Source organism: Hydra viridissima, unplaced genomic scaffold (genome assembly GCF_058129835.1).
Source record: "Hydra viridissima isolate aposymbiotic clone 2 unplaced genomic scaffold, HvirCarnegie_v1 scaffold_2, whole genome shotgun sequence".
Classification (NCBI taxonomy): Eukaryota; Metazoa; Cnidaria; class Hydrozoa; order Anthoathecata; family Hydridae; genus Hydra; species Hydra viridissima.
Genome location: NW_028324301.1, coordinates 16,248,697 through 16,266,159, shown reverse-complemented (window position 1 = coordinate 16,266,159; position 17,463 = coordinate 16,248,697). Strand labels below are relative to the sequence as shown.

Sequence of the window (17,463 nt, the reverse complement as noted above, 5' to 3'; positions counted from 1 at the left end):
TACGTTTGGTTTGTCAACTTTTAACGAGTAGTTAAGAATATAATACAAACTTCTATATCAGTCATTTAAAATAAATCGAGTTTAAAATAATTTATATACTTAGACATAGAGAGTTACAAGGTTCCTGGAAAAAAGGTTGCGAAACCTCGTGTACCTTATGTTATTTTGTTTAAACTCTTAAACAGCGCATAGTTGCGCAGAGTTGCTATTCGAATTAACGATTTTGAGACTCATTTTTATAACAAATTTAGATAAAAAAAATTATGTATGAAAATAAGCTTGTCTAACTAAAGGTTTTGCTATTTTAAACGCATAATGAGTTATAATTTAACAAATTTCGGAAAATTCGCTTTATCTAAAAAAGACTTATACAGAAGTAGACTATTATTCGTTATTATTTGTTAAAAACCGAAGAACCAAACGTCAGTGGTTACTTTTATGAACGTAATTTTAAGAAATTTCTTTTCGAAAAAATTTTATGTTTTGTCAATAACATGTTTTAAAATTCTTGTTAAAGCTTAAACATAAACTTTTCTTTATTTAACATCATATTTTGTTTGTTAGAACTGTTTTGTTATTTTTAGCTTAAATAAGGGAAAACAAAAAAATTTAAGATGCAAAACTGCAAAATTGATATAAGATTCTTGTAAAAAAAAATCTTAAATTCCACGACGTGATTACTTTTATTTTTAACTAATGCATTTTTAAGATATTACCATAGTGTATCGTAGTATTCTACGGCATTATCACTTAAAACTTAATTTTATGATTAAGTGTATATTTGATATGGATGGAGGGCAGAGATTCCTTTAAGTTATTCTGTTAACTACACTAAATGCAGAGTTAGAAAATAATAAATTTCCAGAGAAATTGAGCAAGTGTGACAAAAATTCCAGAGAAATAGAGCGTGTGACTGAATTGAGCAAATGTGACGGAATTGAGATTGTGACCGAAAAGCGTGCAAAGATTTCAAATATTCAAGAGTCCATAAAATTGTTATAAGTTTTACCTTCATTGAACAAAAAATTCACAAACGTTGTTTGTACCCATTTTACAAACAAACGTTGTTTGTACCCATTTTATAAACAAACGTTGTTTGTACCCATTTTATAAACAAGGGACAAAAATGCTAGAAATTGTAAATACTCCTGGTCTAAATATGATGTCAGGTGTTGTAGACAAAATGTTAAAAGAGATTGAAAAAAATTTGTTAGCTAAAAAAAGGTCCCACTCCTAAATAATTTAAGGTATTTAGAGATTTTGAAAATAGTCAAAAGTTGTTTTGGAAACCACTAAGCTTCACATATGTCAAAGATTTAGAATAGTGCTCGACAAGCAGTGAAAATCTAAAGAAATTGCAATTCTTGGAAGGTACACATAGTTGAGCAACATATTATTGAATTTATCAACATGAAAGGTGGAGTCTTCAGTAATATAAATAATTTTAAGCTTAATTAAAAAACAAGGTTTAGTATTTTAAAAACTGATCCTAAAACTTATAACGATTATTCATTACTTGAATTTTTGTTTTCTTATATTCAGTAGACTTTGGATCAAACAAGCTCTTGAATATATTCATCTGCATTTCAATCAATTTTAGCGGATGAGAAAAATTGAAGAGTACAATCAAACTATTGTAAAGCGCTAATAGTGCAGTTGTGGCTTACAGCTACAAACACTTTTAAAGAAGCTTTCTGTGTGCAGAAATGTAGATTTAAAACACTTTCTATTTGAATGTAGTTTTTTAAAAAATACAAAATTAAACAACCCACAAACAGTGGCGTATCTAGGGTAGGGCAGGCAGGGCACGTGCCATGGGCGCCAGCCTGAAAGGGGCGCAAAAGAGGCTTGGTTGCGATACAATAAGCGAGAATTATATAAAATAAATTAAGAAAAAATATATCATATAAAATAAATATATTATATAAAATAAAGTTTGTGTCATCATTTATTAAAAAATTGTAATTAAGCACTTTATGTGGGGAGGAGGGGCGTGAGATCCGTGTTTGCCCCAGGCGCTATTTACCCTAGGTACGCCACTGCCCACAAACAAACATTTAATATAGTTGTGTAATGTTATTTATCAATAATATTCTAATCATAAAGATTAGAATAAAAATTTTACGATATTTAAAAAGTTTTAAAAAGCAAACCCCACTTGACCCCTAATCGCCATTCCCTAGGGTATGTTTTCCTAAGAACTCGATCCAATTTTTTATTTTTTGTGTTAAATTAAACAAGTTTAAAATTCACCGACAAAATTTTTAAACTTTATCAAATAAAAATTTAAGTTACGACTATTCTAAGTTTTTTCAGGTGGTCATAAAGTATTTACGATAAGAGATTTTTAAATGAAACTTGATCTGTCAATGAATTTTAATCTAGTTAAAAATAAAAAAAAAAAAAAAAAAAAAATTAAAAAAATGCTTATGATTTTAGAAGACTTAATTCTAGGAATGGGGCAATTTAGGATTGGGGTGAATTTGATTAGCTCCCACTCCTAATTTTTTGTCCTATAGTCAGATGAATCAATACCTTCAAATCTGACGACCGTTTGTGAGTATTAAAAAAGGAATTTTTAAATGCTCGAAACAACATGAGTCCTTTAAGTCACCTAAAATTTGATAAACTTAATAACTGGATGTTAACAGTAATTGCTGCGAAGGATGGTTCGGTAAATGTTAGTTATAAATATATGTGAATAGCTTCTTTCTATTTGCTTTGATTAAATGTTTAACATAAAAATGTAAAATTGTATATTCAATTTTGACATATAAAAATTAATTTGCTATTAGTATATACATAACTTATTATAACATAGTTTATGATAACATAATTTATGATAATTAACTTGTAATAAACAAAATTTATACTCCATCAAATAACATAGTTTTGAAACTGGTCAATTATTTGAAGATAATGTAAGAGATCAAATGAAAGTATCCAGGATAAATCTAGAATTCCTTAAACTCGTTAATGGAAATGAATAAAAGAGGATTAGTATGCAGTTTGCACCAAATATTGCAGTGTTTAAGATTGAGAATGTTAGACTTTCACCCAGTTGGTACAAATTGTTAAAAAAAGAGTTCGATTTTTAAAACTAAATTTAGCTTAATACGTCATATTTAAAATGATAAAGTTGCTAATGAAACTTGGGAATTTGTACGAATAATGAAATACAACAAAACGTCAAAAAAATCTGATAAAATGAGAAACTTTAAGAATGAGAATCGCTCATATATTCTAAAATTCGTGAAATTTAAAATTAGAAATCAGTGGGAAAAGTTCACATTCATTTTTTCGGCTTTTCTTTCACATTAATAATTTTCCTAAATGTTCAGAACTAATTATAAACAAACAAAAAAACTAAAATGATCAAAAGAAAAACAGGAAAGAAAAAAGCAATATCTCAAACATACGTAAACAATTATTGGGGGAAAAAAAAAAGTGTATACGTAAATAATTATCGAAAAAAATTTTGAAAGTGCGTTGTATTTGCGCAGTTGTTTGTATTTCGGCAACTCATATGCATGTTTGCACAACTCTACGTCCTGCAGGAGATGCGCAACTCAACGCAACAACCGTTACACAAAAATGTGCGCAATTTATTTGTTCATCTAAATGATTTATAAAAAAAAAGGGGTGATTCCCTTTAAAGTTAATTGGAAGGTACCAGAAAAGAGTTATCAGCTGAAATATTAACATTTTGCATAATTCTCAAACTTTTATTACTTCAGCAGGGAAAAAACCTTTTTCCACCATTGAGAATCTTGAGTCAGTTTAGAATCTTGAGTCAGTTTAGAACCTTGAATCAATTTAGAATCTTGAGTCAATTTAAAGTGCCAAAGACCCGCAAAGGAAAATTTAAACAAGTTCAGGTGCTAGGTTGAATCATACTGGTAAAGTTTCAAGGTAAACAACAGGAAAAACCAAACTTATTTTTTAACCATGGGTGAACCCTGATAACTTTTAGACCTTATAATTTTTTTTTTAATTTTTAGACCTTGTAAATTCTTTCATATAAAAATTACGACAGCTAATACAATTTTTACTAAAGTATTCTCTACTTTTACTAAGAATTGAATTAAATAAATATAAATAAATTGCTTTGTCGTACCAAGGTTGTAATGTTTTGATATTTGGGGTTGTTTTTATTTTAAAGGAGTTGGTTTGAGTAATATCTATACTTGTCGAATCAACCAACACAGCTATACAGACATTCTAAAGAACTGAATAGTTCCATCATGACAGATAATCAAACAGCAGACCAATTAGCAAATTGGTCTCTACGAATGGTAACAGTATTAACTAGATCAGGCTTCTGTGCACATGGCATTAATTTTAAAAGCTTGGGCGGAAGAAAATGAAATAAATATAATGCCCTGACCAGCTCCATTGCTGTATTTGAATCTATTTGTGGATGAATGAACAAAGAAAGGTTCATAAGTGATCTAAAGCAAGAAATAGATACTATTTGGAGAATATAGATAATTTGGAGAAGAGCTTCAATCAAAATTTGCAACAATCTTTTAAATTCGATGTAAAAGAGATATAGCTTACAAAAAGACACGTGAGAGAAATCTTTACCTATCGTTTTTTTTTATTAATGTTTTTTTTATCATTATGCTCAAGAACAATTAAAAATAATATCTTATGTTTTAGTATAACACCCTGATGCAAGATTTGTATAAAAAGATATTTTCTTGAAAATAAAAAAAGTTTAAGGTCAATATCAACTTTAGTTTTTTTTATGATATTTCAATAAGCATATATTTTTTTGAAAGCCCTGTATAAACATGTATGTGTTTATGTATGGATGTATGTAAAGCATGTATGTCTTGCGTCAAAATTTTAGGTAAACTAATTGGATAGAGCAAACTTCAGATTAAAACTGATGTTAACTTTTCCAATACATCAAATAATGCGATTTCTTTCATTACGTTTAAAACTTTAGTAAAACTTTTACTGGTTCAAGGCCAAGCAAAGTCGTCAACAGCCTTTCTTATTTGTTTTTTGCTTTCGCTGTTTTTCGGTTGCATGGATTTAGAGCAAAAATATTTAGTTTGATTAATTTTTTGATTAATCATAAAAGAAGTTTTAAAAGTGCAGATCATAAAATCATTTAAAACAGATTTCTTAGCAGTTTTGCGTTGATTTAATGAGAAATTTTTCCGTTCTGATTTATCTCTCCCTTCCACTTCTTTCCATTTTGACTACTTTTTGTTCGAACAAAAGAAAAAATTATATTTAAATTTATTGAGTAGATACTCAAAAAAATTAAATATCAGTTTTTTAAATAAACCTTTACTTTTAGAAAGCTGTCATTCGAAGTTCAAAAACTTTTATTGATTGTGGACGAGGGGAGTAATTCACCAAGTGAAATCCTTCGAGCCCCCCTCACTTTTTTTACATTACTTCGGAGTCGATTTTTGATAAACTGAACAAGGAAAATAAAATTTTAGTTTAAATATTCGCTGCTAACCCGCTTGTAGCGGGTTAGCAGCGAATATTTACAGCACGTATGAGCGATTCCTTAAGTGTCTCTAAGCAAATATACATTTTAAGAAATTTTTTTCGGTGCCAAAACAGCACAAATAAAAAAAGATTTTCGTCACTGCATTTTCTTTCTAAAGTTCTTTATTATTATTTGTTAAGATTGCATATTCAACGTCGATTCCTTCAGTCTGCACCAGTTACGAGCTTGTAGAGCATTGTTTGTTAAACGGATTATTTTGTTTATTAAGAAATTGCGGTGCAAATAAATTTCAATATCAAATCATCTTTCAATATATTAAAAAGCAGAAGAACTCGATCTATGCTAAAAATACTCAGGAGGTAAAAAAGTTTCAAAAAAATATAATTTTGCACGAAAAGTTTAATAAATATTTAATTTTACTCTTATTAAATATTATCCACGATAAGTCTTTTTCATTGTACTTTAAATGGATAATATTTGTAATTCATTTATAAAGAAATAACTAGTATTAAATATATAAGTATGCGCCTTAAAGAAATAACTAGTATTAAATATATACAGTATGCGCCTTTTGAAAATAGTTGGTCGTAAAAACAAGTAAATAAGAAAAGACTTTCGGCAAAGTAATTTTTTTTATTTTTCCATGAATTTCAAAAAAGTTACTCAATCTGTAAACCTTGATTACAACTTTAGTTCTGGAACAAAACCTCTTACATGTCTTCGGGACATACTCCTTGAGCATGGCGTTCCACTTTTTGGTAGCAAAGGTCTTCAGAGTTGCATTACTGTTGTGGGAAGAAGCACTGGCCATTAACTCAACATATGCCGATATACTGTAGTCTAGAGGGTTTAAAGCTGGGGAGCTAGGTGGTTACAAAACTTTTTCCCAAATAACCAGCACGTTTTTTCTGAGCCACTCCTGGGACTTTCTACCAGTATAAAAGGGAGTCCCATCCTGCTGGTTCACAAATTTGGCATCAAAGTTGAATTTAGAGATGATCCATGGCCGGACATGGTTTCCTTTCCCAAGATTTTAATGTACGCATCTGCATTAATTTTGACTACTGAATCAATAAAAATAGGAGGCATCTTCAGGCCATCGGTGGCCACAACTAGAGAGTTTTGTCACATGACATTTTATCGCGGAAAAAAAAATATATCGTACGTTTTTGAAAAATTTCGTCCAAAAAAATCAACAAATGATTTTATGTAGGTGTCGAATAATAAAAAACCACCCATGAAAATAAATAGTATATACGTTTATATAGATGTTACTTTTTTTAGAAAAGGTTGCACTACAATAATTTTTTTGGGGACGTCGTTTTACTTTAGAATTGATAAAGTTATTTAATTTTAAATGTTTCAGTTTTGTTTATATACAAGTAAATTAAGCTAGTTCTTTCGTCCCCACATAAAAATAGATTCTGCAACTATTTATGCCAATCAGTTTTTGTTTTTTTCTTGGTAGTCTAGTAGGGTGGGTTTTTTGTTTTCTAAGTGGAGATTTTATAAATTTCCCCCATCTTTAGACATTTTATTGTTTACGCAACTTTTTACACAAGAAAAAAAAAAAAGAAAAAACTTTTTTTTTCGGTGCCAAAAGTTTAACGAGATACTTTAAAGAAATATTTCATAAAATGTATATGAATTGAAATATTAAAACACGAATATCTTTGGAACTAAATAAGCTACAGAAGTGGTTGAAACCATTTTGAAAATAAAATATGTTAAGAAATCCATTGCATTTTAAATAAAAAAATTTACATTGGCTAAGAAAATTGCCCAAACTCCCTACCACAACTCAAAAACTCATCACAGAAGCAGGGTGTTTCGTCCTAAAATTGAACCAAATGGATTCTGCAATATCTTCCGGCTTGGATGTACTAATGTAGCAATTAGTCCTGTTATTTGATTCAGAATCCACCGTAAAATGTTTTTCATCTGAGAACAGAACTATTTGTTAAATTTTCCCGAGGATGGACAAAAGGTTTCTATTTCTCTCAACTCGTTTGGCATTGCCTTTTTCAATAAGGTGTCTTTTTAATCTAGCTCTAGACTTGGCCTTCAGGTCCTATATAACAACATTTCTGATTGTGTGCTCACTCACAGAGAGCTCCTTCGCCATCTTCCTCATGGATTGGACTGGATTGCGCTGAATTCGGTCTTTGACTGCTCTAATAAGTCTTAGTACGAAGTGATTTTTATTTCATTTACCTCGCTCCCTTCACCCCTCTCAACCCCCTTCCCCTCTTGTGCATATAAGAAATTCAATATTGTTAGGCAATTTTTCAGGAATCTGACGTGCTATAGTTAAACCATTTATAGATTTGTAATCTACAAGAAAAAATGAGCTTCATGCAAATAATTTTATCCATACCCAAATTTTAGTGCCAACATTGCTGTTGAAAATTTTTCATAATGACCGACGTATGTTGATTAGCAGAAATATTAAAATAAATATCAATTAAAAGGTTATTTCATCCGGTTATTGGCGCATAAATCTGACGAGTTTTTATGACGTTTTTTTTTTTTTAACTTCCTTACTACTACTATTGCTTTAAAAGAATTCTACTGAGTGTTGTTTTAAGCTATATACCTTTGCATTAGTATTCAGGTTTTAGTTCAAGCTCTTTGAAACAGTAATGTAAATGTAATCCTTAATTTTTATGCGTCAGTAGTAACATCATTTTTCACCTATAGCTTTAGTCATTAGATAGATTTTCCTCTAATATCCTCCTAACATCTGCTAATATAAAGTTAAAGTAAATGAACATACAAAGTAGATATTTTGCCAGTTTTTGCTTTAAATAAAATTATAACAGATAATTAATGTTCGGTAAATTGCCGGTAATGCAAAAGTAATTATTTTATGTAGTTTATACACGAATATTTCCTAGCAATTTTTTAACTACTAATGTTATTATCCAATTAGGGTAAGTAAAAATATATAATTGCTATATTTTACAAAATACTTGCATTGAAATATTTTTCGTTCTATAAATGTTGCTTAAACAAATATTTCAACTTTTGTAACCTTTTCAGCACATCTTTTTTTTATTACATTTTCTTATATACTAATAAGCAACATAATACTTATCGAAGAAGCCACTGAAAGATAAGATCTATAACACTGTAGAGTTTGAGAAATCTAACAGTAAGCCCATTTCAGACGTACCATTCAAATTAATGATAGACAGCAAGATCAAACTGCCCTATCAAATATAACAATGTTGTGGTATATGTGGATGTTCACCAGTATTAATTCTAACTTCCTTGTTTATCAGATGAACTGCAATACGGATTATCGACACTTTATGCATAGATTTTGTGTCTTATTTATACTTCATACAGGCTGTTAATTAATAAAAGGAAAGCAAAAGGAAATGCAGAAAAATTATTCAAAAGACATTTCTATAAAATGGGACTTGTTGTTCACTACCCTAAACCGGGAGGACCCGGGTAAAATTGAACGACGGTAACAATGCTCGAAGAGCCTATTCAAATGAGATTAATTACAGGAATAGACAAAAAAATTATTCTAAATCAATACAAAAAGTTCTCCCCCCCCCCCCCCCCGGGTTTTGTTGAACTTTTTGTTAGTAAGAGCGATAAAACCAATTCTTAAATTTTTACTTTTTATAAAGATTTTAAGATTTCAGCGATAAAAGATTCAAGATAGGCACTTGCAATTAATTTTCTATGGTTTGTATTCTTAAAGATTTACAGTTCTAACAACAAAAACCGATGAAATAGTTGTCATAAAAAACGTGATTTTGCCTCACAGAGGCATGAAGAGAAATTTTTTTTTGTCAACCAGTATTATTACACAAATATATATAAAGCTTGATACTTCAGCCAACATGATTAACTATCTTAATTATTTTTTGACAACGCATCGGTACGCGCAATTACAGATCTAAAAGCATTCAAATTTTGCACAGGAAAAATAATGACGTAACACAATCAAGTTAAAAAAACATTTGCTTTCGCTAAATACATTTACTATATTTAACACATCCATTAATTCACTTTATCCGGTAGTGCGCATTCAACGCGCACAAAAAATCTAACATTTTTAAATAACTTAACCTTAAATAGACGGTAGCATATTTATATAATTATCTCTACATTCCTAAAACCGAAGGTAACAAAAAATTCTCTTTTTATATAAGTTTTACATAAGTTAAAACAGATAAACGAAAGTAAATTACGAAAGAAATAAAATGACTATCTAAATAATTGCTTTCAAGAAAAACTCATAAATAAGAAGATAAAGTTAACACAAAAAACAAAAAAAATGAAGCCATGATAAAAATTTTGCAGAACTAAAATACCTTATATGGCTACTAGTTGGGTCAAACACTAGTAAGTATAATACTCATATCATTTTACAAGATTTACAATAATAAAACTCATTGTATACTAAAAAAAGTCTAAAATAAACAAAGAAAAAAATGTAATAAAAAACGGCTCTAGAATAAAAACAAAAAAATTAACAATCTGAGAAAAACATTCAAAGAAGAAATATCACTGAAGTACAGTGCAAAACAGTTTGTCAAAAAGAAAAACTTTAGTCACAAAATTTACATATGTATATGTGTAAACATATACCTAAACTTTGTGTGTGTGTGTATATACAAATGTATGTATATATGTATGTATGTATGTATGTATGTATGTATGTATGTATGTATGTATGTATGTATGTATGTATGTATGTATGTATGTATGTATGTATGTATGTATGTATGTATGTATGTGTTTGCAATAATATATATAAACACACACACAAAGATTTAAAATAGATACAAAAAGTTTAAGTCTTAACTTTAATAGATGCTTTCTAGAATTGCTCTCATTGAATGGTGAATAAGTTTGCTATAAAATATTCATAATGAAAACAATCATAGGAAGGCTGCTATTCACATGTATTTTCATACTATCTATTTGCTAGATTATCATTGAAAAAAGCCTTGTTAATAAATAATAATTCTAACTCAAAGAAATAAAATATTCAAACACAAGTACCATTCAAAAATAACAATGCAAGAGTGTTGTCACTTTTTAAAATTTCAAGCAACACATATATAAAATTTCACTATTTTTTGTCTTTTTTATATAATTAGATTAAACAAAAAAAGATTAATTAAAAAACACTCTTTGTGCATAAGTGACTTGCGTTCGGCAAAGTGGACATTCTCGACACACTGCAGCACATTCTGTGCAGCATACTACATGACCACAAGGACAAAAAGCAGTTGAAATTTCTTCATCCATGCATACTTGACACATTCTTTTCTCAATTAAATCTGTGACAGTGTCACGCAACTCCTCTAATGATAAACTGTTTATATCATTAGAATCAGAAACAGTAGACTTACACTGCTCTTTTCTGTTAAGCATTTTTTCGTCATTTATAAAAAAATTAGGTCCATGGTTCTTTTGTTCTTTTGTAGAGCTATTGGCAGGGATTTCGTCAGATGCGCTTAAACTATAAACACTTTTTCTATTAAAACTTCTCTCACTGTGATAAAAGGCTGACTGTCGATTTTTATTAGGAGCATGTAATACTGACCATGCTTGATTGTAAGCTTGTCTTCGTGTACATGTAACATCAAACAGAAAAAGTTTGCCTTTATTTGAATTTGGAAAAAAAACAGAAAAGATTCTTCCAAAAGAGTTTCTGCTGCATTTTTCAATGACAGAACTTTTGACAGTATTGCATTGAAAAAAAGAGTGATACTCTGTAAAAGTACGAAATAGACTAATAGCTGCTGAATTTCTCTTTAATAGGAAACTTGAATGAATGTGATCAGAATTACCATCGCCATGCACAATAGTGAACCGTTTACCTTTGTAAGATACTGTAGATATGGAGTCATAGGTTATACTGTAAAGAAAGATTCCTATATAAGCTAATGTAAAGTTGATTATTATTATTATTCAAATTAAAATGAATTTTAAAAATAATACTTACAACTCTAAAAGATTAGCAGTCTCTGTATTTTTTTCTTTACAAGAACTTGCTCGATAGACTCTCAAACCATCATGTCGAACTGATAGTGTTAACTCTTTAGGCTTATCACCCATGGAATGAACATGAAATGATTCCACACCATATAATTCCAACTCGCTCACCAGCTTTATGAATTTAATTTTAGCTTGTGAAGGAGTAACAGAGTCTAATTTTAAATGTTCAGTTTCAACAATTTTTTGAAATTCTGGGCTCCATTCCTCATTCAACATATGAAGCACAGAGTATTCAGGTAAAGCATCAGCATTGAAGTCACCAACATGAACTTGTGCAGTAAGTGCAAATATTTGAGCTACTGTGTTCTTATCAATACATTTTAAATCAATTTTACCATGGTTAATATGATTGACCAATGTTGAATAATATAAGTCTCTAATGAAAATAAAGTTTTTAGAAAGCAAATATATAAAATATCAAACAGATTTTTTGTCAGAAATTGTTTACTACCAAAAAAAAATTGCATTAAAATGTAAATACTTTGTGTAATTATATGGATTTAAAAATGTGTGCTCTGCAATCTTTAGGAACTAAATTCTTTTTTATTAATTTTATTTACCTAGTAATAGATTGTTGAAGCTCTTGAACATTGACAAAATATTTCACCATTAATTGAATTCTATGGGGTCCTCCTCCAGTACATAATTGATCTATTAACTTATTTCGTAAATTTAACCAGGATTCAACACCATTTGAAGGGTTAGTATAGCGAAGGCCAAAGTAATCTTTTTCAACCAAATGTATTCTAGATGCTATCTATAACGTATACTATGTAAGTACATATATATATATATATATATATATATATATATATATATATATATATATATATATATATATATATATATATATATGCATATAACCTTAAGAACAAACTTTCACTTCATTTATGCCACATTATCTTGACCCCTAAATATTCTTCTTATACCGGAATAAGAGGAAGATTGATGTGCTTTGAAAATAGGGTGTTTTAAAAAACGAAGTATTTGCAAGTTAAATCGTTTTATATTTGTCAATACTTGTTCTTATATCAAATTTAAAAAGTAAGGGGAGCTTATTTAACTCTTAAATTTAAAAACGAAATAGAAAAAGATATTAAAGAAGTAACTTCTCACCGTTTCAAGACAATCTATTCCACGGCTTCCTTTCGGCAATATAAGCTCGTGGATAGTTCCGCTCGGTTCTGACACGAAACACCACATCGTAGAAGTCTGCTGGTTGTGTAGTTGTTTTAATTGTCATGTGAGAGGCAGTGTTGTTGTGGATTAGAGGAGGTTAATGGTGGTTTGTTGCGCTGGTTCCGCTAGAAGGGTCAAGAACAAGGGAAGATTTTTTCTGTTATTGAAATCGTTATATCTTAACTCGATAAAATATTAATAAAAGTAAAAGTTGACAGGGAGTTGTGCAACTAAAATTTTCTTTTTTTTTTTTTTTTTTTGCAGGTTTAAAAATTGTAAGTTTAAAATGTATAGTTTTTTCTGTACATATATTTTGATGGTTTTTATATCACTTTAAAACATAACAAAAAACTTCAGAAATACTTGCTTAAAAGTAACTTACTTAATACTTTCAACACCCGTGTTTTTAAGCCTCGTTTTCTACCAATTCTATTATAAACCCACATCTTCTGTATGGTAACTACTTCTCCTTAGAGAATGAATTGTTTTTTGAATAAAAAGCTCCTAAACGGAGAATGTAAAATCAATTTTATTATGACGACTTTATATTTCTTTTAAATATTGTGATTGATTCGCGTTTCAGTTTAGAAGTCCTTTTTTTTTTTCTTTCAAAAAATTCAATAAAAATACCCAATGTCTAATACCGGAGCAGCAAAACAGATTGTAACTTGAGGATAAATAATAAACAAAAAAATACTCATACTTTTGTTCTATGTTAAAATAGCGTAAATCTTACATTTAATTTGTCATGAACAAATTCGTAATCGCAACGATTCAAAACACTTCAGTTTTCTATTTAGTAAAAATGAAGTGAACATAAAGTCTTCTAACAGCTGTATTTTTCACTCCAAAACACTGTTATATTAAATTCGAGGTATTTAACAAGTTAACATAAAAAGAAACTAAGTTCAATATTTGGAAGAGCCTCGCCGTAGGGAGTTATGCTAACAGGTGTGGGAAGGAAGTTGCTACCATCCACTTAATATAAAAACACTTTCAATCTAACAAGTTGGTCCATATATAATCTAGGCTAAATTTAAATCTAACACAAAAGTAAACTTTAACGCATGCGTTTTTAATTCATTAGTATAAAATACACGAAGCGAAAAAGCTGTGTTTTTTCAAAAAAAAAAAAAAAAAAAACTGCTAAAGTGGATGCAATTTTCTAACAAATTGTAAAATCTTAACAATACAGCCAGTCTTTGTGTTCTTTAGGACGACATTTAACAGGGCATATATCAATTTTTCGTATTTTGCAAGGGCGTGTGCAGCCCACAAACAAATGGTTCTGTTTTCTTTTGGTCGGAAAAGGAGCAGTATTACTATTACACTTGTAAGAATCGTGTATCAAAACGTCAGTTTTAATAAAAGGCCATATGTATTTATTTAAAGTTGCTTGATCGCTTCCATAAGGCGGCGCGATTTTAGAAGTACGTCTGGCGGATTTAGCTAATGCTAAACTGAACAGTATTTCAGCAAGTAGTCTATTTTTGGAAGTTTTTATGCACCACAAACCACCCATTACCGTTGAAGAATGCAATATATGGTCGCGCATTACATGGGACATTTTTGGACCTAAACAAGAAAAAGATAAAAACAGAATAGTCAGTATGAAAATATATTGTGCATGACAATTATATCTCACGGCCAACCTTAGAAAACATTACGAAGTCAAACTGTTAACTAACAAACGTCATGCTAAATTATGACGATTTCGAAAACAAATTCATTTGATAAACTGCAGTGTTTTTACTATTACTTAAAGAGATTAACAGAGACCAAAATATTTTATGATGCTAAGTATTAATTGAAATAAAGTTTTGTGCAAATTAAAAAGCAATATTAAAAACCGTGTTAACAAACTGCAAATAATCAAGACTTCAATTTGGATTGAATTCAATTTGTTTCTCTTAAAGTACGCACAAAAACTGAAATAAAAGTACCTGTAACAAATTATTAATAAATTAAAAATTCCCCAAATTGAAAACTTTCGTAAAGTTTTCTTCAGGCCAGTGCATTAAATCATTACTTGTTCGCTACACAACTGTCTTAAAGTTTGCTAAACATGTAATTTTTGATTTGATAATCAGGTAAATACTTAATGAGCTCTATTAACTCCCCCTCCCCCTTCCCTCCCCTCCCTCCCCCCCCCCCCAATTTACTTCTCTTTTCTCAAAAGAGTAAATACATTTATATTAATGTAAATAATTTCATATTAATCACGTTCGCAAAAAAAAAGAGACGATTTTGCGTAAGAAAAAAAAGCAAACAAAAAGCGAATTTGTATAATACCCAGGGATTATGCGTAATTCTCAGATTTGTCGCGTTTCCCGTAAGACGTCTACACGTTATGTATTAAAAGTTTATTTTTAATTGGCCATTTTAAAGTCAACATAGGTTTCTGGTTTTTAAACCTACTACAAAAAAAAAAAAAAAAAAAAAAAAAGATTCAAAAAATTTAAAAAGTTAATTAAAACGCAAATTAGGAATATAAAGAAGTTTCAAATAAAAAAAGAACCTTTCAGCCATTCTTCAACAGCATCTTCTTCCCTTTCCAAAAGCGGAGAGTCTAAATCCCTGGAACATACAACATCAACTTTTAAATCACCTACGGGAAGGAAGCGCCACATCATTCCATCTATGTATGATAGGTCTCCTAAATATGGAATTTTTCTAACATTACAAAAATATATGTTCTCATATAGACTATATTCTTCACTCTCCACCTCACTAAGGTCATGGTATATTCGCACACTCCAGTTACTATAAAGTTTGCTGCTTCTAACCTCATTAACAACACTGTTTATGTAACTCTCATAAGTTTTATTTCGGGAACTACGGTATAAAGCAAATGATAGTACATATGAACTGTGCATTTCTAAGTTAGCACTTGCACATAAAGAACTAATGTTTTTTACGCTTAAAATGTTTTTGGAAAAAGTCAAGTTATTAATAACGCTTTTACTCAAACCATAAATGTTTGAGTAAAGATTTAAATTCAGTCGAGCATCTTCAGCTATACGAAAAAGATCTTCTTCACTTGAATCTTTTCTACGGTTAGTTAATCCATCAAAAACACTAGGATGCACAACATAAATATATAACAGTGTAAAAGTACACAGCACAAGAATAGTCTTCGTCGAAGGTTTTTCCATCCATCTAACTTTGTTCATTCCATTTTAAATATATAGCCTGTATATATAATTTTTTTCCGTTTCAGTAAGAAAAATCTCGCAAAAATATGTGAAATATTTATAACCATTGAATTCTTAAATTAGTTAGTCTACTAAACAGAGAAGCAGAATAATTCTTTGTAAACGTTTCTAAGCCTTCTATCGGCATTAAGATAGTTACTAATTTACGTTTAGAGGAACGAATCATTTTGATTCTTGTTTTGCTTTTAGGCGCGTTTGAGAAAACAAGGTTAGAGTGCGGTAGAAGGATATTTTACAATTAACACGCATTAAAATCATTAAACTTTATCTGGCTGTTAAAGCTTAAAAAGTCCTTTGCAGCAACCAGGCATTTTTACATTTTGTTCAAGTAACAGACTACAGGAACAGTCTTGTTGAGGGTTCCTATAAAAGGCAAGTTCTTGGATTTTCCCAGTCAATTTATGTGATAGTCATTGAAAATAATAATTCAAAGTCATGAAAACATAAATTAAATTCTTTAAAAGAGAAAAAGCTATTACTTGATAAAAATAATTTTTCTGTCAAAAAAAAATTAACTCTATTTTAGAGGTAATTTTTTGACAAAAAAAGTAAAATTTTTATTTCTTGAAAACTTTGCTATGAGAAAAGTTTTGATTCCGTTTGATGAAATCCTTATCATTTGTGTTCTTTTGATTGTGTTACATTTTATTTTCTGTTCTTTAGTAATTTTATGATTTCATAAATTAAACTTACCAAAATATCGTATGCATTTTGATAACTTTTTTAGAAACGCATGAAGATATTAGATTGAAGATTTTTAGAAGCGCATGAAGATTTTTAGAAGACATGAAGATTTTTAGAAGCGCATGAAGATATTGTAACATGTAACATAGTGAAACAAATATTATGTTAATAATATTCATTTCAATACGTTACATGTTGCAATATCTATATGCGCTTGATAATATAAAAGTTCACAATTAGAGATAATCAAGATTTATTATTTATAGATAAGAAAAAATGTATGATAAAAGATAGGCTACATTTTTTTAAATTTTTTACCTATGTTGGAAATACTTTTGTTTCTGTTAATATTTTTATTAATGAATCAGGCAATAAATTTGGTCTCATGACTAAGTTTTGGGAGAGTTTTCCATTTTCTATTGGGTGGATGAAAAGTGAAAATTTTGTTCTGCTCACGTTAAAAGAGAGTTTGCCTTATCAAAAATTAAACTCTGAATTTATTTTTAAGAATATAAGGTACCTTTGCCAGATTTAAAGAAGTTTGGAAGATTTAAAGAAGTTTGGAAGATTTGAAAAAGTTTGGAAGATTTAAAAAAGTTTGGTTGGAAGCGTCAACAAGTATTATTGTTAAGACACCTTTAACTAAGTAAAATAGAGGTCAATATTGATTAAAACAAAAAAAAAACAAAAAAAATCCAACTTATGTATAAAGATTGTGTCCGGGGGCTACCCTCCAATTATAAAAGTTGTTGATTTTCTTATTTAATTTATTTTATTTTGAGCTTTTGTTAATTACCCTATCGTTATTTGTTTTTAATTCAATAAATGTTTCTACTTTTATTAAAATGCTTTCTTTTTTCACTTTATTTTCCTTTTGCA

General features: G+C 29.3%; 2 protein-coding genes and 1 long non-coding RNA gene across 6 annotated transcripts; 1 reads left to right on the top strand and 2 right to left on the bottom strand.

Annotated features, from left to right (window-relative positions):
* The first annotated feature begins 2,281 nt into the window (after positions 1-2,281).
* LOC149892231 (uncharacterized) lies at positions 2,282-9,935 on the top strand. The gene is made up of 3 exons (XR_016450153.1): positions 2,282-3,912; positions 4,163-5,142; positions 5,504-9,935. It is a non-coding gene; the product is annotated as an uncharacterized LOC149892231 (long non-coding RNA).
* Positions 9,461-12,861, bottom strand: LOC145181037 (E3 ubiquitin-protein ligase MYLIP-like). 2 transcript variants are annotated; one of them, XR_016450152.1, is made up of 5 exons: positions 12,623-12,861; positions 12,067-12,263; positions 11,454-11,882; positions 10,235-11,366; positions 9,461-10,146 (listed from the first exon to the last, which is right to left on the bottom strand). XR_016450152.1 is itself a non-coding variant. In XM_080056016.2 (4 exons), exons 1-4 carry the CDS (start codon positions 12,707-12,709, stop codon positions 10,619-10,621), a joined length of 1,461 nt encoding a protein of 486 aa, XP_079912142.2. In that variant the 5' UTR covers positions 12,710-12,861; the 3' UTR covers positions 9,461-10,618. The 2 variants fall into 2 exon arrangements, 1 of the variants encoding a protein (XP_079912142.2); XM_080056016.2 differs by having other exon boundaries at positions 9,461-11,366.
* An 883-nt stretch (positions 12,862-13,744) lies between these two features.
* Positions 13,745-16,729, bottom strand: LOC145197195 (uncharacterized). 3 transcript variants are annotated; one of them, XM_090079943.1, is made up of 3 exons: positions 16,594-16,729; positions 15,204-15,341; positions 13,745-14,260 (listed from the first exon to the last, which is right to left on the bottom strand). In XM_090079943.1, the coding sequence occupies exons 2-3, from the start codon at positions 15,316-15,318 to the stop codon at positions 13,869-13,871; spliced, it is 507 nt and encodes a 168-aa protein (XP_089936069.1). In that variant the 5' UTR covers positions 15,319-15,341; positions 16,594-16,729; the 3' UTR covers positions 13,745-13,868. The 3 variants fall into 3 exon arrangements, with proteins under 3 accessions (XP_089936069.1, XP_089936068.1, XP_089936067.1); XM_090079942.1 differs by lacking the exon at positions 16,594-16,729 and adding an exon at positions 15,472-15,611; XM_090079941.1 differs by lacking the exon at positions 16,594-16,729 and having other exon boundaries at positions 15,204-15,903.
* Between the last annotated feature and the right edge of the window lie 734 nt (positions 16,730-17,463).